Raw genomic sequence first — 26,269 nt, 5'->3', positions numbered from 1 at the left:
CTTAATTCTTTTAAGCATCTCGATCCCACCCCAGAATGGCCACAGCTCACCCAGCAGTACTCGGATCAAAACTTCATAAGGAAGTAATAATAAAGCAATAGGTTCCTTTTATCATATGTGGTGGAATTGTGAGAAGGCAAAAAAATTCTGGGCCAAAATACATATGGTGCTACAGGAAATATTTAAAATGCGGTATCCAATGAAGCCTGAATCTATGTCGCTAAGTTTTCATCCAAGTGCTATACCAAGTTCTTCTAGAATCCTCTTCTTCCATGCAACTACGGCGGCGCGGTTGGTGTGGGCGAAGCACTGGAAGGTGACTGGGGACAGACTATATACTTCTTAAGATAATATCAGACTATATTCTCATATGTATCAATAGCTGGTCGTTCTTTTCTTTTTTCATCTTTCTGTAAACGCGTTATATATAATTAAAAAATTATTTTAAAAAAACTTCATAAGGAAAACAAATGATATGCTTGGCACCACAGAGAAACCCTGACACTAAAAACATCCCCAAGGTTATGATGTACAAGGCCGCTAAAAAATTAGTCCAGTGTTTCTCAGGGTAAAGGAAAATTCCAGGACACCATAAAAAGCTATCATTTTAAAAAGAACTCTTGAGCGGCTACTTAATGTTATGCTCCGTAGCCTTTACATCTCTGCCCTCAGACCCCAAGCTTAGCATGGTCAAATTTTCTCAGCATTTACAAGGGGCTTTGTTGTAGGTGGCAGTCGTGCCTGTAAACATCAGGATCAAACTAATGAGCCCCAGCATGGAGCCAGAAACCAACCATCATCAGAATGAAGTATAAAACCTTGCGATTTGCTGCTTGTTATCAGTAAAGATCCCAAGGCACTTTCCCCAGGCACAAGGTTGTAAAGATCTGCAAGATTCCAAGTTGCAAAGGACTTCTATTAGGCATGAGAGTTAACAAAGCAATGGTATGTATATACAAAAGTATTAGCTCAGCAAACTTTTAGCATTCCGCAGGCCATCTGAAATTTCTAATAAAGCCATATATTAACAACCAGATTCACAAGGATGGATCCACCCAGCCATTTTATTTTGTTTTTCTATTTAGTCTTAATTCCTCCCCTTACTACAACCTCTATCCTACACGGCCTGTGTCAATGTAGGTTCCGTGAACACAAACACAGCCTTTTCAAGGGTCTAAGAGAACTCCTTCCATCTCTTTTTTCACTAGTGGTAAAGCTGGTTGAATTGGACACAAGGATTCTCTCTTAAGAGACTTTTTCAATTTGAGGGAACATTGGAGAAGCAGAACCTAAATAATATATTTTTCTTTTGGAACAAACCACTTTTTAAGACAAGGTTCTACTCCAGATGTATAAAGGTAAAGGTATCCCCTGTGCAAGCACCGAGTCATGTCTGACCCTTGGGGTGACGCCCTCCAGCGTTTTCATGGCAGACTCAGTACGGGGTGGTTTGCCAGTGCCTTCCCCAGTCATTACCGTTTACCCCCCAGCAAGCTGGGTACTCATTTTACCGACCTCGGAAGGATGGAAGGCTGAGTCAACCTTGAGCCGGCTGCTGGGATTGAACTCCCAACCTCATGGGCAAAGCTTTCAGACAGCTGCCTTACCACTCTGCGCCACAAGATGTATAGCATACAATAAAAACAGCCTCTAAGATATTTCACTCATGTGTAACATAGGTGGTGATGTCACTTCCAGTGACATGACACTTCTAGGGGCATGGCTAAGGAGACATGACCAGCTGACATCACTTTCTAGCCTTCACAAAGCCTGACAAATTATTTCTGGGGCTCCTCCATGGTCAAAAGGGTAGAGAAAGGCTGGTCTAGACTCTGAAGAAGACAGCCATTCTTGAAGTTTGTACAATTCTTTTTATGTTTGGCAATCATTCCATTATATTTATTCTTTAAATACCCACTCAGCTTTGGGCAAGATTTGATTGGTCAACAAACTATTGTCTTTACTGGTCAACTACCAATTCCAGTTTTTTCCCCCCAAATCATTTAATTCTTGGTACAAAAGAACAAAAATGACCTCCATCCAAGAGACCGCTGTTGTTTACAAAACACAAAACTTGCTTCACAGGAGGTGTCCGCTTTTGAAGATATCCAATTGAGTGCATGTTGATTCTACTGATCCTGAAAGATTTGCTAGATGTCTCTTCAAGCATACAGTATGAGTGAACCGCACATAAGATAAGAAAAGAACACAGTAAAGCAGTGAAGTAGAAAAATGGAAGAAAACAGCTCACTAATGCAATCCCTATCTCATGAAACTTTTCACTGAGTGCAAGGGCATGACAGACCATCCACAGGAGAGAAAAGTCTGTTTATATCTAGTTGTCTATAAAATTAACTCTTCCTATACAGCCTGGTGCAAAAGTACCTATTTAAAAATCTATTAGGATGTATTTATTAACGAAGAAAGGAAGTACTTTTAGAGAGTCTCTACTCTAATCCTTCAATTTTTGGCAGAAAGAAATTTGGGACAAGTTTAATAACACTTTGAAATGGCAAGATTAGAATGGCACAATTATTATGGCACAATGATTAAACTTCACTGAATTTGAAACATTTCTAATAAAAACAAGGATATTAACTGAAATAAAAAAGATCCTTGAATAAACTACATTGGAATTCACTTGGATTTCTGGAAGGCATGCTAGTGCACTCAATTTTTTTAAACCACAAGGGCTATTGGATAATTATGTTATAATAATTTATTTATTTTAATGGCAGAAAGAGAAGAAGAACTAAAGAGCCTTTTGAAGCGGGTGAAGGAGGAGAGTGCAAAAGTTGGCTCGAAACTCAACATCAAGAAAATGAAGATCATGGCTTCCGGCCCTCTCAATTCCTGGCAAATAGATGGGAAAGAAATGGAGGTAGTAACAGATTTTATTTTCCTGGGCTCCAAGATCACTGCAGATGGGGACTGCAGCATAGAAATTAAAAGACGCTTGCTCCTGGGGAGGAAAGCTATTGCAAATCTGGACAGCATCCTAAAAAGCAGAGACATCACTCTGCCAATGAAAGTGCATGTAGTCAAGGCTATGGTCTTCCCAGTTGCAATGTATGGCTGTGAAAGTTGGACCATAAGGAAATGCTGGAGAAGACTCTTGCGAGACCCTTGGACTGCAAGGAAAACAAACCAGTCAGTCCTAGAGATCAGCCCTGACTGCTCCTTAGAAGGTCAGATCCTGAAAATGAAGCTCAAATATTTTGGCCACCTCATGAGAAGGAAGGACTCCCTGGAGAAGAGCCTAATGCTGGGAGCGATCGAGGGCAAAAGAAGAAGGGAACGACAAAGAATGAGGTGGCTGGATTGAGGAACTGAAGCAGTTGGTGCAAACTTAAATGGACTCCGGGGAATGGTAGAGGACAGGAAGCCCTGGAGGATCATTGTTCATGGGGTCACGATGTGTCAGACACGAACCTAACAACAACAACAATTCATTTATTTAAACTACACTCTACTCAAGTGCTTTAAGCAGCTTTAGATACACACTAAACATCACTACAAGGGCTCAGCCTGCATAATGATCTTGAAGAAAGGAAGAGGCACAAAATACATCTATGGGGAGACTTTACTTCTTAACCCTTCCAAACTACTAGCAACTTTAGTAAAGTAAAACTAAAATTCTAGAACAGGTAGGAGCATTTTCATGGACATTTTAACTCATGACAATGACAAATCAATGGGAACCCTGAGCTTGTTTCTCTGCAACGAGATAGTCCCATCTGGGAGTGATGGGAGACAATGACACCCGAAGTGTGTTGTAAAGGGCTGGGGGGGGGGTGAAGTAAAGGGCCGGGGGGGAGGCATCCTTCGGGGCCCACCTCCAAATAGTCGAAGGACCACATGTGGTCCACGGCCCACAGGTTGGGGATCGCTATTCTACAGGACTAATTTTAATTTAATACATCCTACCGCAAATATGAAGCTCGTCCATAAAAAGAAAAATGGATGCCCAATTTTTTTTTAAAAAATCATTCTTCCTCTTTTTCTTGTATGCTCCGCAGCGACCAGCATAGTTAGCTGTCTTTACACAGGGTTAAAGACACCGGAGTACAGCTCACAATCCAGCTTTAAGATGATAAAAAGTTTTTAACAAGTTGCCCTCAAAAGCCTCTGGTGATTGGGATTCTCAAATCCTCACGTCTCATATTCTTGGCCTCAATTAAAAAGGAAGAGCAGAGTAAGTGGCAAAGACTTCAAAGCCATGATAGAGATTAGAGAAATGTAGGATAACTCCCTTATGCGAAGGTTTAGCGGACCACCTAATCAAATGATGCGTTCAATGGCACAGACGTGATCGTTCTTACAAAGGTTTAACTATGAAATCAAAGAGGAAAGGAAATGTTCTCAATGACCTTTATCTGGCAGCAACGACAAGAAGAACAACAGCTTCTATATTTAATCTGGTTGTCAAAGGCACACTATGAACAAGCTGCATAGGAAGCAACCCCATTGCTGCATGGCTTCCCTTGTAGAGCAGAAATGTACTCTGATGGAAATGTTCAGCACAGAAAGAGATTGCCAAAATATATTCTGGGGCTGCTACTGCCTCATCTTTAAGAGATAGTATCAGTTTTTCTTCAGTATATTATTTTCTTTTTTGCATTTTCAATCCGCTCTTCCCAGAAGGCTCAGGGCAGTTACAGCAGGCAAAAACCCAGTCTAAAGTTATATATAATTTAAAACATAAAATCTAAAACTTCAATTATTTAAATTGCACATTCCTAAAAAGAAAAATTACTAAATGAAACCGTCTGCCCATTGTTGTCATGTCCATAAAAGAAGAGGGGGCAGTGTGTGGGATATCTTTTCTCAGATGAGGATTAATTTAGTGGATTTATTCAAGTGGATAGACGTGTTGGCCTGAAGCAGCACAACAAAATCAGAGTCCAGCAGCACCTTTAAGACCAACAAAGATTTCTTCAAGGCGTGAGCTTTCGAGTGCAATCTTTGTTGGACTCAAAGGTGCCACTGGACCCTGATTTTGGTGGATTTAGGCAGGGACCAATATCTTATGTACCACTTTCATGTGTTTGCCCTTTTCTTTACTGCAAAACAAAAAAACTTTTTTTAAAAACTTAAATTGTATTGTAAAAAACATCAGTTTGCTTTCAATGCTCCTGATTATTGAAGCCAATTTAACTGTGGGGATGAAAGGGTGTTAAAACAGAACAAATCATACTGCACTCGGGAAGTACATTAGCAAATGGGGAGCTGTGTTAGTCTGTTGTAGCAAAAGAAAAGATTAACAACATTTATTCCAATATGTGCTTTCCATTAATCACAGTCCACTTCTTCAGAAAGCTATGTGAAGGAAATATCTTACTGGGGAAATCTTAGGAGGAAGGCTAGGGGATGAGGATCCAAGGCTGGGTGTGAATTACAACATGATTATTTCCAGTGTCAAATTCAGTGTAATGGGGAATAGGGAGGAGTGGATATAGAAAGGTTAAGTGTGAGTCCAATCGTAAATCATCAGAATTAATCATATGGGAGGCTCAACATGGTCAGAGATTGGAACAGATAAGCAAAGAGCATAAGCGGAAAATGAGAGATGTTGGTCTGAGATTATATGATAAGAATAGCAAATTAAAATGTTCTACTGTTATGGTGGTCGTTGTCATGATGGTGATGTAGATCTCTATGTTTTGTGTAAACCAACCTGAGCCCTATGGGAGGTAAGTATAGGGATGGATGGATGGACGGACAGACGCGTCCTATAAAGCTATCAAGAGGCTGAGTGCCTGAGGAAGCCTAAGTCTTTGTTTAAGTCAGGGAACATACATGAATGCATGAAGCTTCCTTAGACTGAATCAGATACTCGGTCCATCAGAGTCATTTGTGTCTACTCAGGCTGGCAGCAACTCTCCAAGGTCTCAGACAGAGATCTTTCACATTATCAGTCTTGCCGTTTTAACTAAGGATTGAACCTGGAACCTTCTATTATGCTCTACTACTGAGTCACAGATATATACTGTTCTTTTTTTTTCATGAGTTCTCATTCAGCACATTCACATCGTATACTCCCTTTGATTTTTTTTCTTTCTGTAGAATAGTGACTTTCAGGTCTCTAATAGGATGTCCAGTATGTTAGCACCAACCAAGAGCCAACAACAGGTCTCATAACACTGGCTGCATACAAATCCAGATCTGAGTTCTAACCATGACTCTCAGACCTGCTGTTTTCCTTCCAGAATGTTCAGATTCTTGTGAGAATTTCAGAAGTGACACCACCATGTCACCAATAACTCTAGTTTTTTGTTCCTGTCCAGAAAAGGCCAGGGTATGGGGTATGCAGATATGAAACTTCTTCAGATCAATCACCTAGATCTCTGGACAATCCAATCTTTATGTCTATATTGCAACACACTTCCATCTAAAGAAGCAACCGGCAACTAACATTGTAGATGTTTAAGAAAAAAACTGAGATGCAAGTTAAATTAACAAATAATAAAAACAACCATTAAATACGTATCAAGAAGGGTCCTTCTCCTCTAAGGAAAGGAGGGCATCTTGATGGGAGATTCCCACCATCCACTCATGGAGGCAGGAACTACTTTTTTCTTCTTCCTGTCTCCTCAGTGAGGAGTCAATCTCTTTTCAGTTCAGGTAACATCTATATTATAATACTGTATAATAGATAACATGTATCATTCACTTAAATGAGTAATATGAACAGTTAAGACAGGAAGGAACTAGACACAACTAGAAAAGACAGTAGGTTTGTTGTCCTACTAGTTGACAAACACTTGCGAGGGAAAAATTGGCCTCCTTTCCTCACAGAAGAAGAACCCTTCACATTAAGTATCCAGTGATTGTTCTTTCCTCCAAGGTGGAGGACATCTTAGTGTGACCTCCCGTAGCAGTGTCCTATTTTCGGAGTGGCCATCATCATCAGCATCTGTTATGTACTAGAGAACTCTTCTACCAAATGCGCTGAGCCATATACACTGAACTTACAATATTAGATAAACATAAAGACAGAAGACCACACTGATGCCTTCATACTTGCTACATGGTTTCATGCTTGCCACACTTCTCAGAGAGTAGGCAGTGATTCCCTGTGGAATGTCAAGTTTTTGAAGCTTATGGGCTACTATAATACATGCTTTGAGACAGCTACTGATGGCAAATCTGGATCTTTTATTCCCCAAGAGTGGTGGAGAGATGGAAATGAATGCTCTGTGCTGAATATACATGCTTTCAGAACTCTAACATCTATTGTGTATCAGATTCTTTTCAATGTACAGGATTCAGGCAGAAGGAAGGTAAATGAATCCCCTTAGATTTGTGAAAAATAGAGTTGACCTTAGATCTGAAGGCTGCACTCCTTCTTTACTTCTGGAAAGTACATAGCTCAGCTTGGATCGATAGAGGCCCAAACTTCAACACACATCTCACAGTGGTGATAACTACTAACAACCAGGTCTTTATTCTCGGACACTTTAAAGAGACATATTCAGTATGCTCAAATGGAGATTTTGATAGCTATGATAGTACAGTGTGCAATTTTCAAGTTGGAAATCGATGCCTCTGAGGGTGGGGATCCTTCATGGCAACCACTTTGGGAACCTGCAGATGTGCAGATATCTCAAAATAGAACTTCCCTCCACCAGAGGTAGCATCATAATTAAAACTGCCACCTGTCTTCTGAGTTGTCATTTGTAGAGCTCTGTCCTGTAAAAAAACCTAGGACAGACTTGTTTTGAGAACTCACGCTGTCAGTTTTCCGACTCCTATACCGGCATACAAATGCCTTCCATGTAAAATCATACATCCTATCGGTTGACTGTCTCCTAGTTACAAGGATAATATCTATGATCTCTGTAACTAGCCCAATCTCAAAAAGTTGCCCCTTCCAGTTGCCAAGTGGTCAATTTTAGCCACTCTGGATGAGGATGCCAGACTGACCCCTTGGTGTAAAATGTCTACTGATATTGGAAGCTTGAGAGGCGAGTCTGATACCATTTACAGTAGTGCGGAGAACCATGGCTGTCAAGGTCAAGAAAGGAGCAACCGCTATGACAGGGGTAGTCAAACTGCGGCCCTCCAGATGTCCATGGACTACGATTCCTAGGAGCCCCTGCCAGCAAATGCTGGCAGGGGCTCCTGGGAATTGTAGTCCATGGACATCTGGAGGGCCGCAGTTTGACTACCCCTGCGCTATGATCTCTGCCTGTTGCTCCCTGATCTTACAAATCAGTTTCGGTAGAACTGGAACTGAAGGGAAGGCATACAGTAGACCTCTTGGACAAGCCATCCACAGTTTCCACTTCTGGGTGATGTTATCTGGTGAAAAAACTGATCTGTTTGATTATTCATAGGCAATGCAAAAATGCTGGCAGGGGCTCATGGGAATTGTAGTCCATAGACATCTGGAGGACCACGAGTTGACTTCCCCTGGCCTACAGGAGCCGACCAGCTGCTTCTGAGAAACCCACAAGCAGGGCCAACGGCCGTATCAAACCCTCCTTTCTGCCGCGTTCCCCAGAAATTAGTATTCGCAGGCAGGCTGCAGTGAAAACACCCACGTGTAAGCATGTGCCCGAAAGAGAAACGATCTAGAGACTGTAAAGCAAAATCCCTTGAATAAAGTCCTACAACCTTGCCGCTCCTGGCAGGGAAAAGTAATATTCTCTCAAGCCTCAGGCAAATGAAACAAGGAGGCTATTCGATTTTTTATTCCAGATACCTTAAAGAATAGAAAAAAGCTCTGTGTGACCTGAGGACTGGAGACACTAAGAATATACCAACTCCCTTTAAAAATGGATGATTTCATTTCTCCCTGAATGAGTGATGTATTCTCAGCGGTAAACTCACTCAAAAGCAGTACGAACAACATAACTGAAAAACCAAGCGTGAAGCTAAAACGGGCATTTTAAAACTGGCATCCTTCTACCAAGGGGTGGCTGTGGTCTCATTTCCTGAGAAATCCAGACTTATATAATGGATTCAGAGTAAGATAATACACTGCTTGTTTCAGTAATAATAATCAAGCGCTATGCATAAACACAGGGCGTCTGTCTGTCGATGGGCTATACGCTACCTCAGGGGTAGTCAACCTGTGGTCCTCCAGATGTCCATGGACTACAATTCCCATCAGGGGATGGGAATTGTATTCCATGGACATCTGGAGGACCATAGGTTGACTACCCCTGCACTACCTTTCATATGATCCAGCAACTTTCCCATGTAGGACTCCCCCCCCCCCCTTCCCTCCAGTTTACATTTCAGTCCCCTTCCTCTTTGGATCAAGATAGTATCCAGAAGCCTGGGAAGGCTCTCACACCGTGGAGGAAACATGAGCCGCAACAATAAAAATTCAAGTCCAATGAACTGACAAGAACTCCAGAGGGCTATATAAGGACACTGTTCCTCCCTCCAATAAAAATTTCATCAGCACCACCTGCTTTACAAGAGAGGATATTACTAACAGCTCAGTATATGTTAAGTCTGCAAACCTGGTTGTCTTGAATTCTTTCCAAAGGGGGGGGGGAGATTAAAACACACAGAGAGCAATTACTGCGCCAATTATTCGTTCAAGAGGAACAGCGGAGACCAAAATAAGCCCAGGTTATGTCATGGACAGGAATTTGAATTCCTCCCCAGCAGACAGATGAGACAGATGACTCGGGAGGAGGAGGAAGAGGAAGCAGAGACCTAACAGCAGCAAAGGAGGCACTTCTCTGGAGCAGGAACGCTGGCAAGGGCTCATGGGAATTGTAGTCCATGGACATCTGGAGGGCTGCAGTTTGACTAACCCTGCTGGGAGGAACCAACTCCAATGAGCAGGAGGATTCCAGGGACTGAATCAGCTCACTTACTCTGGAGAGGGGGTACAGCCCTCCCATCTGATTCAGAAATGCACCCTCCACCCCAGAGACTCCTGCCAAACAAGAGATCTGCGTTCAACCAAACCCCTCCAAACCAGATGCAGCCCACCGGCTGAACAGGGGAGGGGGTGGCTATTAGACAAGTTGAGTGAGAGGGCGCCATCTATTTTGCTATTTGCTATCGTGCTGCAAGGGGTGTTTTATGGGGTTTTATTGTATTTTTACTGTTTTTATCTTGTGTAAACCGCCGCGAGACCAATGGAAGAGCGGTGGTATAAAAATAAAATAAATAGAAATTAACTACTGACAGGCAATGAAGGGGAGGAGCCTGCACCCCGACCTCCTTAAACGAGCATTTAAACCGCTCAGTCCACCTTGACCTTTTCCCAAAGCAATATCCATCATACGCTGCTGGTTCCAGCTGCAGGAAATTGACTCCTGAACCTCAGCCTCAAGCAAGGCAAGTAGTTATTTGAAGGCGCCTACTGTAATTACACTTCTGCAGCTAGAAATGTGTGCGCACGACTTGGATGGAGACCACTCACCACACACATTGCTTTGAGTTGGTCACTTAAAAATAAATCCCCCGCCCCAAAAAGGTCTCCTACTGTCCAATACAGGAGTACCCAACTTACTCCCATCCCTACACTCAAGATGGAGCTTCAATCCTGCAAAGTTCTAAGCAAACCTGCTTGCAACCACAATATCTGGGGGCCCAAACCATGGAGAAAGGGTACTGAATCATAGAATCATAGAGTTGGAAGGGGCCATACAGGCCATCTAGTCCAACCCCCTGCTCAACGCAGGATTAGCCCTAAGCATCCTAAAGCATCCAAGATTCTCTTACTGATTCTCTTACAACGGATAACTTTACTTAAAGCGCACAAAGTAGAAAACAGCACACATAGGTAGCTATTCATACATTATTCATGAAAATTAAAATGTATTATTAAAACAAGAACTTACCTGTTGAAAAAGAAAGTCTGGAAATATCTGCAATAATGAAAACAGAAAGAAATTATGAGTCCAGCAACACCTGAAAACTGAGTCCAGCACATGATTGTTAATCAGTCAGGAAATTCACTATCTACTGTTTTCCTTCTCCCTTGTGATACCATCTGGTATTCTGTAAAGTGGTTTAAAATCTGGTCGCTGAACAGGGTACCGTACCACGCATCAGACATAAAAGAAGCAATCCTAAACAGGTCTCTCCAGAAATGCAACATATTTTGGTCAACAGGCTCTACTAAAAGAAGTGTTCTTAGGACTGTAGCCAAAAGCAGCAGCACCCAGTGATAATTCAAGAAGTGGTGATACAAAACAGATCGACTGGAGAAGCAGTTCAGAGTTCAGACATCATGCCAACTTACAGCTATAACAACTGAGACACAGTTTGGCATAGCATCCGAACTGATAAACTGTATTTACAACCACTGGATGGGATCCCACTGCACACATGAAACAGAAATCCCCCTCTTCCCTCTCTTGCTATCTGCTGCACACTCTTAGAAACATCAGTCAGGAGTTGACAGACTCAAGAGGGGTGATGATGATGCGGGGCACAATGCGAAGATCTTTGAGAGCGGGAGAAATAAGAAGAATATTGCCTTCAAGCAAAAGGAAATGCACACGGATGTAAAAGGTGTGTGAGTGAAGAGATGGATGCAACCTAGCTATCCAATTCAAGAGGACTAAGCAGATGGAGAAAGAAAGCAGACAAGCAGCTTGAAGAGCCAAACCAGACATTTGCTACTGGTTCAATTCATTTGTATCCCACTTTTCTCTGCAATGGGGATTTCAAAGTGGCTTACATCATTCTCCCCTCCTCCATTTTATCCTCTCAACCACTATGAGTGGTAGGCAGTTGTTATACTTATAGCCCTCTCTGCAAGTGGGCTCAGGTACAAAATAGTTAAAACATTAAAATAGTTAAAACATTAAAACAGTCATAGTCAAAATTTAAAATACCCTACAACTAAAACTCTCACCCTATCCACGCAACCATTTGCCATCTGGCCTGCAAATCAGCTATTGGCCAGGAACAAATGTCTACCCAAGAAGAAAAGGGGGGGGGGGGAGAGACCTGGAGAGTAGGAGTGGGAGGCCCACATGAGGTTAAGCCGCTCTGGTCTCAGCCATAGGCCTGGCGGAATATGCACATATGCATCCTCCAAGGGGTCTTTGTAAGGACCCAAGCAGCTGCACTTTGTACCAGTTGCAATTTCCGTGTCAAGGCCAACTGGAATTCAGTCTGGAGGTGACTGTCACATGGACCATTGCGGGCTGAGAAAGCATGACAAGCCCAGCTTGGTGTAGTGGTTAGGAGTGCAGACTTCTAATCTGAAAAGCCGGGTTTCATTCTGTGCTCCCCCCACATACAGCCAGCTGGGTAGCCTTGGGCTCACCACAGCACTGAGAAAGCTGTTCTGACCAAGCAGGAATATCAGGGCTCTCTCAGCCTCACCCACCCCACAGGGTGTCTGTTGTGGGGAGAGGAAAGGGAAGGCGAATGTAAGCTGCTCTGAGACTCCTTTGGGTAGAAGAAAACGGCATATAAGAACCAACCTTCTTCTTCAAGATCATTCAATGAGCTTCCATGGCAAAAGTGGGGATTTTAACCTGGCACTTCGAGATACTAGTCCAACACTATTACCCACAATATTACACTGGCTCTCCAGTTTATTACTTTAGCAACAGGAATTCCAGATATAAATTCCACCTAAAAACAATGTGACATCTCTAAATCAGAGTAGCTGGATGAGACAGAGAAGCTAGGAAAGATATCAAAGCTTAGACAGGCTGGAAGAAGTTTATATCAGCAAAAAAATCTAATATTTTGTGTTCAGTTAAGTTTATCATCGAGGTTTCGTCTTGTACACGCTAATAGAAGCTAATAAAACTTTAATGAAAGACACTGAAGAAAAATAATTACAAAAAGCGTCCCAGCTCAGCCTACGGCCGATATCAAACTCAATTTCAAGTTTGCCTCTATGAAGACACAAATATTGCTGAAAACTGCAAACAGCCTTGCGGGAGGGAAAACCCTCAAAATACAGCTATCAAATATTTGAAGAGACAACAGGCTAGTATAATGCAACAAAACGAAAGGCGCCAGGAGCCAAATATGCTCGTGCCATTTTAAACATTTCTTTTCTTTCAACAATTTATCCTCCCTCCCTCCAGCCATGCCAGTTTCAAAAGCAGCAGAGACAGGGAGGGAGGGAAAAGGGGGGGGGGTGTATGTGTGTGTGTGTGTGTGTGTGTGTGTGTGTGTGTGCATGTAAGTACACACACAATGATAGAAAGGGCTATGATTTTCATGGTCTCCTGAATCTTAGCCAAATTGTCTAGTAAGACTTGGGGTGTGCAAGGAAAAAAATATTTAGGTATTTTTCAGATTCAGGAATATTGGACCCAAAAAATACCAGTATTTTCAAATGGAGCAAGTTCTGAAAGGAGCGTAAAGTGAAAGTATAAGCTTGGGGGAAATAGACAAAGTAAATTTTACAGTTCCTATGCTCTTAAAAAGGTGCCAATTATGCTCCTGCTGCATGACCTGATGACAGCATTTTCTCTATATATTCCTTTCATGTTATGCCCATTATGTTACTGCCACAATCATTTTTAAATGTAATTATCGTGCAACAAACTATGTATTTATAAACAAACATACTCAATGCAACTGTTACTTCAAAAAAGTGGAGCATAATTATAAGCACCGCCCCCCTACAAGCCATTTCAACCACACCTTAACTTTGATCCACCCAAGATCATTCACTGGAAGTCCCTCCTAGCACCTAAAATAGTTAAATGGAAACTCTATTTTAAAAGAAAATACAATTTCCAGAGGCTGGGAACCAACAGCAGTAGAATATTATTGCTTCAGGTTCCCTTTCTGAATTTTGCAAAGCTGTTTGGCTGGCTACTATCAAAAACAGAATTCTGGACTTGATGGAGATCATTGAGTACAAAACGAGATGGGGGGATCTAAGCCACAAACTCCCCAAATAATTTCCCCTCCAAAAATTATTATAAGGTTATTTATAGTCCTCCATACTCACGGAGAGGCTGATTCTGTGAAGGCTCAAGGGGGTGGCAGGTGACAGGGGATGAGCGAGAGGGTTGTGAGACATGCTTTAGGTGAGACATGATAGAGGTTTATAAAATTATTGATCGGGCAGTTGACAAAGAAAACTTTTTCTTCCCCTCCCAACATACTAGAATTCAAGGACATCCAATGATGCTAATGAGTAGGAGATTCAAGTTGGACAAAATAAACAATTCTTTACCCAGCAAATAAGTAAAATGTAGAATTCACTGCCAGAGGGTGCAGTGAGGACCACAGGCACAGACAGATTTTTAAAAAGGTTAGACAGATTCTTGGAGCATAAGTGGCTATCAGTGGCTACTAACCATACTAACTAAAGGGAACTTTCACATCCAGGGGCAGTAGACTTCTCAATACCAGTATCAGAAGGCAACACAAGGAGAAGGCCTTGATCTCCATACCCTGCTGTTGAACCTTCAGGGAAACTAGTTGGCCACTGTGTGAGACTGGAGGCCAGACTGAATGGACCACTGAGAGCTCACTGCAAATATATATCTGTTCTACTTAATATTTCTGGTAAGGCCTAGGAGGAGGAGCTGGTCTCATGGCTTAAATGCCACTCAGCACTTAACATCCAATCAGGGCGGCTGTCCCACCCGAGTGTCTCTTCCTCCTACTGGCTTGCCTGTCTGTCCAGCAGGCCAGCCAATTGCCTACCATCCCCCACTCCTGACCAACCCCTCCTCTTTCCACTTCCCTCCAAGGCTCGGAGGCTGCAGATCCCTGCTCCATGACAGCTGCCCCTGCTGCTGAGTTCCTTATCCGAGGGCCTCCAGCCTGCAGCCTTTCCAGGTCCTGGGGGGAAGGAGAGGCCATCTTCAGAGTTCTCCCCCCCCCCCCCAAATCTAGCACCTGTTGTATTCCTGAATGCAACAGCCTTTGTCATGTGTGTGTGTGTGTGTGTGTGTGTTTGTAATCTTCAAGTTCTGTGACTGATACCACCCAATTACAGTTAAGAAAAAAAGTGTACCTAAAATGAAAAGGTTTTTTTGTGGGGAAGGGGAATCATGCATGGGTTTTGGCTAACAAATACAATAAGAGGCAGCATTAAGGAACAGAAGAACAAATGTAGAATATGATAGATTGTACCTCAATCATACCATACATACAGGGAAAATGGGAACAACAGCGAATGAAGGGCCCCTGCTCCCCCCCCCCCAGAACTCCACCAGAGCGCTCTGGACCTGTTGTGCCATTACACTGTTGTACTGTTATATTGTTATGCTGTTACAACCACTGTTATTAATATTATTGTATGGTTATTAATGCAGATTGTTTCATGTATGGTTCATAAGTTCAATGTTCTTTTAGAGTATGGCGTAGTGATGCCCTCAAATATAAAAAGCATAATTTGTATCAGTAACACTTTGGATGCAACCGGATGCCTGCGTTTTATGTAAACCTCCCTGAGCCTCAGACAGACAGACAAATAAATAAATAAATAAATAAGAAGCTGTAAAAATAGAGGTCTCCTGATTAAAGAAACCAAATTAACAATAGACATGAGTCTGGCTTGTCACTGGCAGTCTTCAAGCAAAGGTTGGATACACACTTTTCTAGGATGCTTTAGGATGCTTAGGGCTGATCCTGCGTTGAGCAGGGGGTTGGACTAGATGGCCTGTATGGCCCCTTCCAAATCTATGATTCTATGATTCTATGATTTGCATTAACTATCTTCTCCCTTTATAACTCAGGAGTGCATATGGAGACTTCCTGGTTTTGAAAGTATTCAAACTCACTTGTATCAAGAGATCCAAATGTAGGAATCTGGACAAACTGGAATTTGTTTCTTCCCCACAACTTGGGATTTTAAACTGCAGTTTAATTCTGCTCTAGGGTTCAAAAAGATTTTGACAGAAGACTTCAAACTGGCAAATCTTCATTGGCATAAGAGGGTGGGAGCACGTGAGCTCAAGAAGCCAGGTGTCTGCTCACCAGAAACAAATTGTGCTACTTCAGACCAACACAGCTACTCATTTGAATCAGAAACAAACTTGTTTCTCAAGACCCCTGAATACTTTCCCTGTCACTTCCCCACCACTAAACAATATTGCTCCAACAATGTTTTTATGACAGCTTTCCTTCCCTGACTGGACAAATGATTTCAAAGGAAGGAACATGCGCCCATCATAAAGAAACAAAAAATGCCTTCAAAATATGTCATTTAATGTGAAATGTACTCAAATGGCAGTTTCAAGATTCTGTAACTGCACAAATACAATGCAAAACAGAACTATATGAACCGCAGTTGCCAGTTAACTCCAGAAAAAATCCAGAAAGCTGCCTTTTCCAAAAGATTACCAGAGCAACATTGCAATTTTGAGTGGTTTTGGAGACAGATTATTTTTACTACATCAATGTGTCTTGGGCAGGGAAGGGAAGTCTGATCCCAAGGTCTGTCCCCGCCCCCACCCAACAACAGACTCTGGCACACACAAATACATACATACGAATCTCAGAACATGAATCCTACTGATGATTTCTAACCAAACTTCTCCTCCCACTTTTGTGAATGCTCCCGACCGATTTCAACCAGCTCTATCCCAAAGACCTTTAAGTCAGAAAGAACAATATAGTTTTCACACAAGGGCAAACTTAGTTTTCAAATGTGATTTTATTGTGTATGTTTTGATTTATTAGCCACCTTGGTGGCCTGCACGAGGGCATAAAGGCAGGATATAATTTTTTAAAATATAAAATAAAGAAAGAATGAAGTTGAAACGTGCTGTTGTGGCACGAAGATACAAAAGGCTAAGGAAAACAAATACTGATTAAATACCACAGCATGCTCATGCATTAAAAAGAAAAACAATCCGTGACTTGTTATGTCTTCTCTAACCACACTGTAATAAGATGTTCTTTTTAAAAAAAATGTGATCAATGAGCATCTCCAAACACAGCCAATATCTCACCATCTGCCACACTAAACAGCAAAGATTTCAGACCACCCTGTCCAAACCAGTGGATTTTAATTTTGTCCTAAAGATGTTTCTGGTTGAGAATGAAGATCCTCAGAGGGGAAAACTGCCAATTCATGCATGAACACCATGAAGAACGGTCTGTCCTGGATGATTATATGGAACGATCACAAAGGCCCCAGCTAGAAACATGACTAACGCAATTCTAGTTTACTTTCACAGACAAAGATACCGATTCTACAGCTGTTCAGGATCAGTGCATGGCTTCCCCGTGCATACTAGTATCTGACGGAGGGAGCTTTGAGTTGTGCAAACTGGCACCCTGAAAATCATGTTGGTCCTGCTAGACTTGAATCTAGCTCTTCTCCTGCAGACAGACAGGACAACCCTCCGAAACTGCGGTCTTCTACGCTACTTACCGCAGTACAGCCTGTCCATGGATCACCCTTGCACAAAGACTTCCCTGCTCCAATCCAGTGTATTCAGTAGGGTTTCAGCATCCTTCTATCCAAACACCCAAATTGTCATACAAGATTTTCCTCTCTGCTCTTACAACGTGGAACGGCAGGCAGCCTTTGGTCAGCGGCTTATCGGAGAGGACAGCAAAGCCGGCAGAGCTTCTTTTGTCTCCTTTCACTCAAAAGTCAGGCGGCGCAAACAAAAGGCATTCATCACTCAGTCCATTAGCTTCAGCTGACGAGACAATTCCAGGCTGCCAGATGGGTAAACGTATTTTGCTAAAGCTGGCTGCGGCCGCAATAAATCCTAAAAGGAGAACAGCTACAGCAATCAGCCTTTTGAATCTCTTCCACTCCCAATATTTTGTTGTGTGTGCTACTAAAGCCCTTTCTGTTCACCTGAAAGCCTCACGGGCTAACATTCATTTTGAGTCGGATGCCTTTAAAAAATATATATATAGTGACAATAAAGCACTGCTGCAAGTCCATCCTGGAGGCTAGCTGCAGCCCTTAGCAATATTTTCTTAGGCAAGGAAGTAAGTGGCACCAAATAAAGCCGTATTTTCCGTTTTAAGAGAAACAGCATTCCTTCTTAAAGAAAGAACTCTTTGAAACTTGTTGGCCCCATAAAGACATCAAGAGCCTGAAACGCAAATTTGCACACATAATGCAAAATATATATATATATAAACCACCAAGAGGGAATACCTAAAAATGCAGTGACTGAAACTGTAAATGGAGCAGTATAAATCCAAACATCAAAGCAGTAATTCCGAGAACTTGCACAGCCTTCTACATACAATGTTCGGCTGTCTTTATTCGTTGTGACATAAGTGGAAGCACTGAACTATCAATCCTCAGTTCCTTAAGGTGACAAACCTCTTTATGCACGCCACCTTCACCTTCCATCTTGGGATTTAATTCCTAGATTCATGCCAGTATACAGAATTTTAAAGTGGCATTTAATAAACACATACAACACCACTCCGTCTAGCAGGTACTTCACATTTCTGTTTATACTAAATTCAAACAAACGTAAATGGAAGATGCCAGATTCTTTTATTATCCACATAAAAAATGGTGGGTGGGTGTGACCACAGAAGAGCCTCCTTTTAGTAGTACTTATGAGCCAGTTTTAACGCTAAAGTGACTGATTTGTGGTTTTACCTAGTAGTGGGTGCATCCAAGGATTTTAAATGAAAAAGAAAATTCAGCTTTGAAGCATATTTTATTAATTTCACATTTCACATTTTTAAATTGCTTGCAGTATTCTGGAGAGGAGCTGGAGGCAAATTGTTTTAGCAGATCTTCAGGTTTTGTATCCAGTTTCATACATTTCCAGTTTGGTGTAGTGGTTATGAGTGCAGACTTCTAATTTGGCAAGCCGGGTTTGATTCCGCGCTCCCCCACATGCAACCAGCTTGGTGACCTTGGGCTCGCCACAGCACTGATAAAGCTGTTCTGACCAAGCAGAGATATCAGGGCTCTCTCAGCCTCACCCACTTCACAGGGTGTCTGTTGTGGAGAGAGGAAAGGGAAGGTGACTGTAAGCTGCTTTGAGACTCCTTCGGGTAGAGAAAAGCAGCATATAAGAACCAACTCTTCCTCCTCCTCTTCTTAATTTATGTGCAGGACATGCAGTTATTTGTTCCTCACCTTGGATCTGCCTGTCTCAGTTCAGTTCTGCTCACACAAAATCTTGTCAAACCTCTAGTAGTTTTCTCCCCGAGTTCTAGAGTGTTCTAGAGTTCTAGTGCAAGCAGCCGTTCTGCAGTGGTTTCCGAAGCAAGGGGAGAAAAACAATACACAATGGCAGCTAACATGTGGTGTATAAAAAACAATAATATTAAATCCATTCCAAAGATTATGTTGGAACACCTGCGTATCATGATATGAGACAAAACTTTACTGATAAATGGGAAGGAAGAAATATCCCATATACTGAGGAACGCCCCAGTCTCTATTTCCAGCATGATAAATTTGAGCTGTTTCCTCATCAGTGTGGCCTCTATAAGAGAACTTCCCAGGGGATTGCTCCAAAACTTAATTAGTGGAAGGAGTGCTATTTGTCTTCTCTATCTGAGAGTGATTTGGGGGAAGCCCTTTAATTAGACACCACAACCCGTGAATGATCAAGAACATGTGAGAAGCAGTCAGCGGTAATGGGGGTGATGACAAAGTACACTGTTTCTGTGGATTTGGCAATATCTGAGCAAGCCATAGGTAGATGCATGCACATATTCATACCATCAATCAAGAGCCCCACAGTATGTGACAGATGATGTCAGCCAAAGGAATAAGTCCTAAACAATTTCAGAACGGGCTCATTTCTAAAGGAACAACATTTTAGAATGGTAGGACTGTTTGTTTTTTAATAATTTTATTGTATCTGATCTTGCAATGGCCTATGGCCTAGTGCAATAAAGTTTGACTTGACTAGAATGGTAAGAAAAGCAAGCTGCTCCACCCAAAAATATCCACTTGTGCTCACAGAATCACAGATTAACAGAGTTGGAAGAGACTTCATGGGTCATCTAGTCCAACCCCCTGCACTATGCAGGACACTCACAACCCTATCCATCCACTGTAACCCGCCACCCCCTTAAGCCTTCACAGAATCAGACTCTCCGTCAGATGGCTATCCAGCCTCTGTTTAAAAATCTCCAAAGATGGAGAACCCACCACCTCCTGAGGAAGCCAGTTCCAGAAGCCTGTTCCATTGAGAAACCACTCTATCAGGAACTTCTTCCAAATGTTGAGATTTTGAATTAATTTCATCCCATTGGTTCTGGTCCGTCCCTCTGGAGCAAGAGGGAACAACTCTGCTCCATCCTCTATATGGCAGCCTTTTAAATACTTGAAGATGGTCATCAGATCCCCTCTCAGTCGTCTCAAGGCTAAACAGACCAAGTTCCCCCAACCTTTCCTCATACGTCTTGGTCTCCAAACCCCTCACCATCTTTGTTGCTCTCCTCTGGACACCCTCCAGTTTGTCTACATCCCTCTTCAACTGGGGTGCCCAAAACTGAACACAGGACTCCGAGTGAGGCCGAACCAGAGCAAATACAGAAAAAGCTTTTCTGCCCAATTACTAAACTCCTCATAACTCATTCGAGAAAAACTTTCATCTTACTAGACGTAAGGTAGAAATGCTAAGGAGAATCAGCAATTCCATACGTTAATTTATATAATAGTACCTACTGCATTTTAGATCGAGATGGGCAGCCATGACTAACCCAACCTTTTTATCACCAGAGACCGGACAATGCTTGACAATTTTACTGAGGCCCGGGAGGGGGGGGGGCAGGGTTAGTCTTTTGCCAAGGGACGTCACCGCCACCTGATCCCCTGCTCCGCTTGCTTTCCCGCCAGTGCCCCTGACTTCCCGCCTCCCGCTGGGGGGGCGCTGCCAGCAGCAGCTGCACAGTGCCACGCCGAGGGGGAGCAACAGCCATGGCGGCCGCTGGAGAGCACTGAAGGTAAGCCGGCAGCAGAGTGGCAGGGCAGCCCCCGAGGCAGCAGCCAGGGAGGAGGATGAGGAGGAGCCATGGCCCGGTACCGGTTCATAAAAACTCATACTCCAACACAAATTTTTGACAAAGGTGCTGCTGGACTCTCATTCTTTTCTACTCCTGCATCTTAGGTGGCAAATGTAGAATCAGATCACTGGGCTCTGAAACTCTTCCTGTGCTCTTGCTGATCATGATCTTAGCAAGTGTTTTCAAAGACATCATGATGCAGCCTTGGGAAGCATGTGCTTGCTTGTCCACAGAAATCATCAAGGTGGGAAGGGGAAATCTGGTTCAGAAATAAAGCTCTACCAGACACATGCTGTGATGAATTGTGGCCCTGGCTTGTAGCCAGCATGGGCAAAATTACATCAAAACAAAAACTTTCCGCTGGAGTTCTGCCTGCAGTGCACAATGACAGAACAAAACTGAGGTGAAGGGATGGATGAGAGAGCCAAAAGGGTATAATGGTCAGTGTTGGACAATGACCAAGGAGATCAGGGTTCAAATCCCTACTTGCCTACTCACTAGGTTATATAGAAGAGGAAGAGGAAGAGGAAGAGGAAGAGGAAGAGGAAGAGGAAGAGGAAGAGGAAGAGGAAGAGGAAGAGGAAGAGGAAGAGGAAGAGGAAGAGGAAGAGGAAGAGGAAGAGGAAGAGGAAGAAGAGTTGGTTTTTATATGCCGCTTTTCTCTACCCGAAGGAGGCTCAAAATGACTTATAGTCACCTTCCCTTTCCTTACCCCACAACAGACACCCTGTGAGGTGGGTGAGGCTGAGAGAGCCCTCATATTCCTGCCCAGTCAGAACAGTTTTATCAGTCATTCCCTAGCCTACCTCACAGGGTTCTTCCCAGGATACAAAATGACCCTGAGCTGTTTCATAGAAGGACAGAATAAAAATGCATCAAATAAATCAGGCTTTCTCAACTACGGCTTTGTAAAACCCTGAGGTTTCTTGGCAGCCGCGGAAGGGTTTCTCGAATTGGTGGGAGTTAATATTATTTCAAAATAATTTAACAAATAGCCAATGATAAACCTGGAAGGGGTGGGAAGGGGAGGGGTCCCATGTGGACGTGTACACAACTATGCTTCCTAACCATGTTCTGCATGATTGTGCCACTTCTGGGGTTTCTCAAAGCCTGAAGAATGTTTCAGGGGTTTCTCAATGGTAAAAAGTTGGAGAAAGGCTGGAATAGATAGATAACTGCAGTCAGTAGGACGCAGCCTCCAACCAACTTCCTGACCCACTTTCTGGGTAAGTTTGTTAGAAAGCCAGAGGGGATAGATGACTTATCTATGCAAACACTCCATTTCAACATTAATGTAAAGCCATAAGCCCTCACGTTCTCAGACCTTCATCACTAGAACATTTTTTCTTATGTAAAATAGATTTTATTTGTCCATATCTGGATAGACAAAAAGATAGACTGCAGTGTATCACACACTGAAAAGGTTATTACATCTAGTTGAACATCAATATTAATGCCAGAACTCTCCCCCATCACGCACAACCAAATCTGACTCTGTTTATGACGAACTCATTAAAAGTAGCAGCTCATTTATAGCGCCGTATCAATCCAAAATAAATCCTAAAAACAGAAGCTCCACCATTATGAGTTTCCGAATCTGATTTTCACATATACCAGTTCTCTCTATCCACCATGATTTCAACTCTCCTTCTTTTGTGATTGCAATATGAACTATGGTGATTCTAACATCAAAAATAGCCCTTGGCTTTGGTGACCCACCTGCCTAGCCCAACCCGAAGTTCTCAGAGCTAAGAAGGTAAGTAGGGTCAACTTAGTATCTGGATGGAAGGTGACCAAGGAAGGCAGCATCTTATGGCTAATACTAATTAGTATTCCTCAAGAGCTAGAGGTGGTAAGTTCAGCTGCAATTTTTAAAAGCCCTCTCTTTGAGTTTTACTGAGACTTGTGGTTAAATGATCTGAGGCCAGTCAACCCAAGCTGTAGCATTTTCCCCGAGAACAAATTTTAATAACAAACAAGCACAAGACAGGTTTTAAAGGCTATGTACACCAGCCATTTTTATATCAAAGTTTTCTTTTTAAAAACACAAATTTTCCCCTTGCTTTCTTTCTATATATTCCTGCTCAATAACAAAAATATAAACATACCCTAATTAAGGCTTTCAGCAATGTTTCTAATTAACCTAGCTTTACAATCATATCTGGCTCCAGAGGTCTGTAAATGTTACTACCTCACCTAGCCACATTTTGCCAAAGTGCCTGCTATGGCAGACTCCTTGCCATCTGGACAGTCTTTGTGCACTGCATACTTGGAAATATGCCTAATGCCCAGAGGAGGATGCCCAAATGCACAATAGGATGGGACTGTTGAAACAGCCAGCCTTAGCGTCCATGTCGCATTTGAAGAGGAGTCCCTGGCTGAAGACCATGACTTACTTGAATTACCCTCTGTGGCCTTTTGGCATGCACCCTACATAAGCATCATTTTCAACCATCTTTCCTGACGCAGTTCATAAGAACCAGACGCAATAAGAGAATGGCTGGTCCCTTACCAAGCCATGCTTTTTCATGGGAAAAACATTTTTACAAATTTCCTTGCAAGTGCAATCTTATATCCGTGTTTACCCAAAAGCAAAAACCATTTGGTTCAAGGAGACTTCCTGCCAGCTGAGTGCGCCCTGCAAACAGGGCGTGAATACCGCTTTCTAAATGCTGTCTTCCATAACTCTGAGGCATTCCCAAATGGGTAGTAAAGTTACAGAGGTATATATTTAGTTGTGATGTGATTAAATATTTGGTGGTAAAATAAATACAGAAAATGCTTGACCATTTCTTTTATTTCATATATATGAATGTACGCTTGTTTTCTCCTGTACTGAGTATAGAGAATGAGAAACCTGAATTAAAATTAACAGAGGGGCTCAGATGCAAAATACATTCAGCAGTGGAAAGAATAGTGTTTGATTTCTAAGACCAGCTCCATTTGGCATGGCAGCAATCTAAAGCAGTGGTCCCCAACTTTTTTGAGTCTGGGGACCGGCAGGGCAACTGACCGCCCGCGCATGCCGTGCATGCCGTGCATGCCACGCATGCGCGATGCGCAGGCGAGGTCCTTATTCCCTCTCCCCCCCCACCTCCCGCAGTAAGAAGCTTCCCGAGCCGCAAGCTTGCGGCCTGGGAAGTTTTTTACTGCGGGGGGGGCGGGGAGAGGGAGCCATGGCCCGGCGCCAAGGCCTTCGCGGCCCGGCACCGGGCCGCGGGCCGCGGGTTGGGGACCACTGATCTAAAGCACTCAAGTACAATGTTAAGGAAAAGCTCAAGCTGCAAGCATTTGCCCCCAATCCTGATGAGATTTATGCCAAACACAAATAAAATCATACTAAACTTTAAACCTTCTCTGTGTGCTTCTTGAATCAGCAGGATTATGAAGCAACTATACAGTTAATTTAGCCAGACATCTTCATTCTACCTTCTCTCTCAACATGTTACTAAGGATGCTTAGGACTCCACAAAATTGGATGCAAAAAGTCCCTGGCTTTTTCAAATATTGAACAGATGGAAGAACAATCTTTGGTGGGCAAACTCTGTTATACATTTTTTTGCTGCTGTTTAGCTGAGAACACTGGCCAATCTACATCAGCTGCCAAAGCTAAACTTTTTACATCTTAAATTTCTCTAGTGGTGATCATTAGTAAAAAAAAATATACAGTAATTTCCCCCCATGATGTTGAGCAAGTCCAGTATAATCAATGCCTTGACCTAAACTACGACTGCCACCACGAAATGGCCAACCCAAAATAAAATGACTGCAACCTTGCAATAATTCCATTGTCTCTTTGAAACAAGACAGGGTACAATTTAGGAAGGATAATTATGACCTCAGGTTGCTTGTGATAACATTTTCCTGGCAAGAGAAAAAAACTCTTCACATGAAAACCTACAAGGCAATTAGACCACCAGACATGCTCCCACACATCCCAACCATCTGCTAACCAGCCACTCCAAATGTCAGCCTTACATGGATTTTGTCCAAGAAATGGCTGGAGCAGTCAAACAAAATAACATCACGTTCCTCATGACGTATACAAGGAATAAGAGGACAGCTATGCAATCATATCTTCCTGTTGTTTCCTTCCACTTTTAAGTAATTTAAGTTTCCACGAGATCAACTTTTATGCATTGTAGTCAAAACTAGCTTCAAAGCCCGTTCCTAAGAATGGGCCTGGAAAGGGTCCCCTCCCCTGGCCAGGCCGCTTAAGGTGGCCTTAGGCGGCCAGATCAAGTGGGGCGGGTGGGGGCTGGGCAGCTCGTTAGCAGGGCTGGGACAGAGCTCCTTAGCAGTCAGCTAGTCAACTCCTTAGCAGTCCTTAACGAGCAATCAGCAGGCCGGGAGGCCCTCGTCAGCAGGCCCAGCCTAGCAGGCCAAGAGGCCCTTGTTGGGAGGCCCTCCACCATGACCCTTTGCCCTCTCCCCTTACCTGATGCTGGCTCCAGGCACAGAGGCATCTGAGAGCAAAGAGGCTAGAGTCCAGGGTCGGAGGGCGGGAGCTACAGGGGCAGGGCTAATCAGCGCAAAGCTGGCTGCACCCTGATTGGCCCTATTCTAACTTGGACAGCCGGAAACGTCCCACCCCCTAAGCTGTTTCATAAATATATAGAGAAGTGGTTCCCAAACTTATCTGGCTTACTGCCCGCTTTCCAGAAAAAATATTACTCAGCATCCCCTGGAAATTAATTTCTTTTTAAAATTTTAACAGCAATTAAACAGAAAGAGGTCATTCTTAGTCAAATCTTAGCCCATCACCGCCCCCCTGGATCACTGCAGCCCCCACCAGGGGGCGGTAGCGCCCACTTTGGGAATCACTGATATAGAGGAACAACAATGGATAAGGATGCTTCCAGCCTACCATTTCTTGAGTCTAACGTGTTTACGGCATTCATGCTACCTCCTTATCTTATTGACTTTCGCTTTCATCAGAGAACTCTGAAGCACTTTCTACTTTGATCACCAGTTCAAAATATAGACTGGAAAACATCTGAATGCAGTTCATTATGCCATTAAGAAGTACATTTCAAATGTCTGTATCAGCCACGGATTCTGAATGAGCCAATTTAAGACCGAGCAACCGTAAAAATCCATATCTCTGAGGCAAGTCAATACCACAGTGTGCTAAAATTAGATATTTCTTCGTGTTTTAAGAGCCAAGCTCTGACATAACATTAAACAAATGGGGATATTGGAACAGACTTATCATTTTCATACAGAATGTAATAGAAACTGTTAGAATATTCCTATGGAACAACCGCACCGCTGTAATATCAGCCCTTATCTTCCCTCAAATGGTTTGATAACATCATGAAGAAGAGAGGAGGTCTTACTTCAAAGAGGAGTACTCCTAATGGACACAACTGGACATGTGAAGGGATGGGAGTACAGG

At 42.9% G+C, this 26,269-nt stretch overlaps 1 protein-coding gene across 9 annotated transcripts in view; it reads right to left on the bottom strand.

Moving 5' to 3' along the window:
• Positions 1-26,269, bottom strand: part of PTK2 (protein tyrosine kinase 2) — a 248,292-nt gene that overhangs the window by 182,197 nt on the left and 39,826 nt on the right. For 5 of the 9 annotated variants that reach the window (XM_077351407.1, XM_077351399.1, XM_077351401.1 and 2 more), the window contains one exon: positions 10,815-10,841. The exons of 3 other annotated variants lie outside the window; for them this stretch is intronic. Coding sequence is in view for 3 of the 6 variants with exons in the window: in XM_077351399.1 (XP_077207514.1) it covers positions 10,815-10,841 (27 nt within the window). In the remaining 3 variants the exon portion in view is untranslated. Of the gene's footprint in view, positions 1-10,814; positions 10,842-17,293; positions 17,477-26,269 lie in introns of those variants that run through there. One more of the 9 variants, XM_077351400.1, reaches the window with a different exon arrangement.

This window comes from Paroedura picta, chromosome 9 (assembly GCF_049243985.1).
Source record: "Paroedura picta isolate Pp20150507F chromosome 9, Ppicta_v3.0, whole genome shotgun sequence".
NCBI classification, from domain to species: Eukaryota; Metazoa; Chordata; class Lepidosauria; order Squamata; family Gekkonidae; genus Paroedura; species Paroedura picta.
Note: the sequence above shows the minus strand (reverse complement) of the source record. Positions and strands in the feature narration are given on the sequence as shown.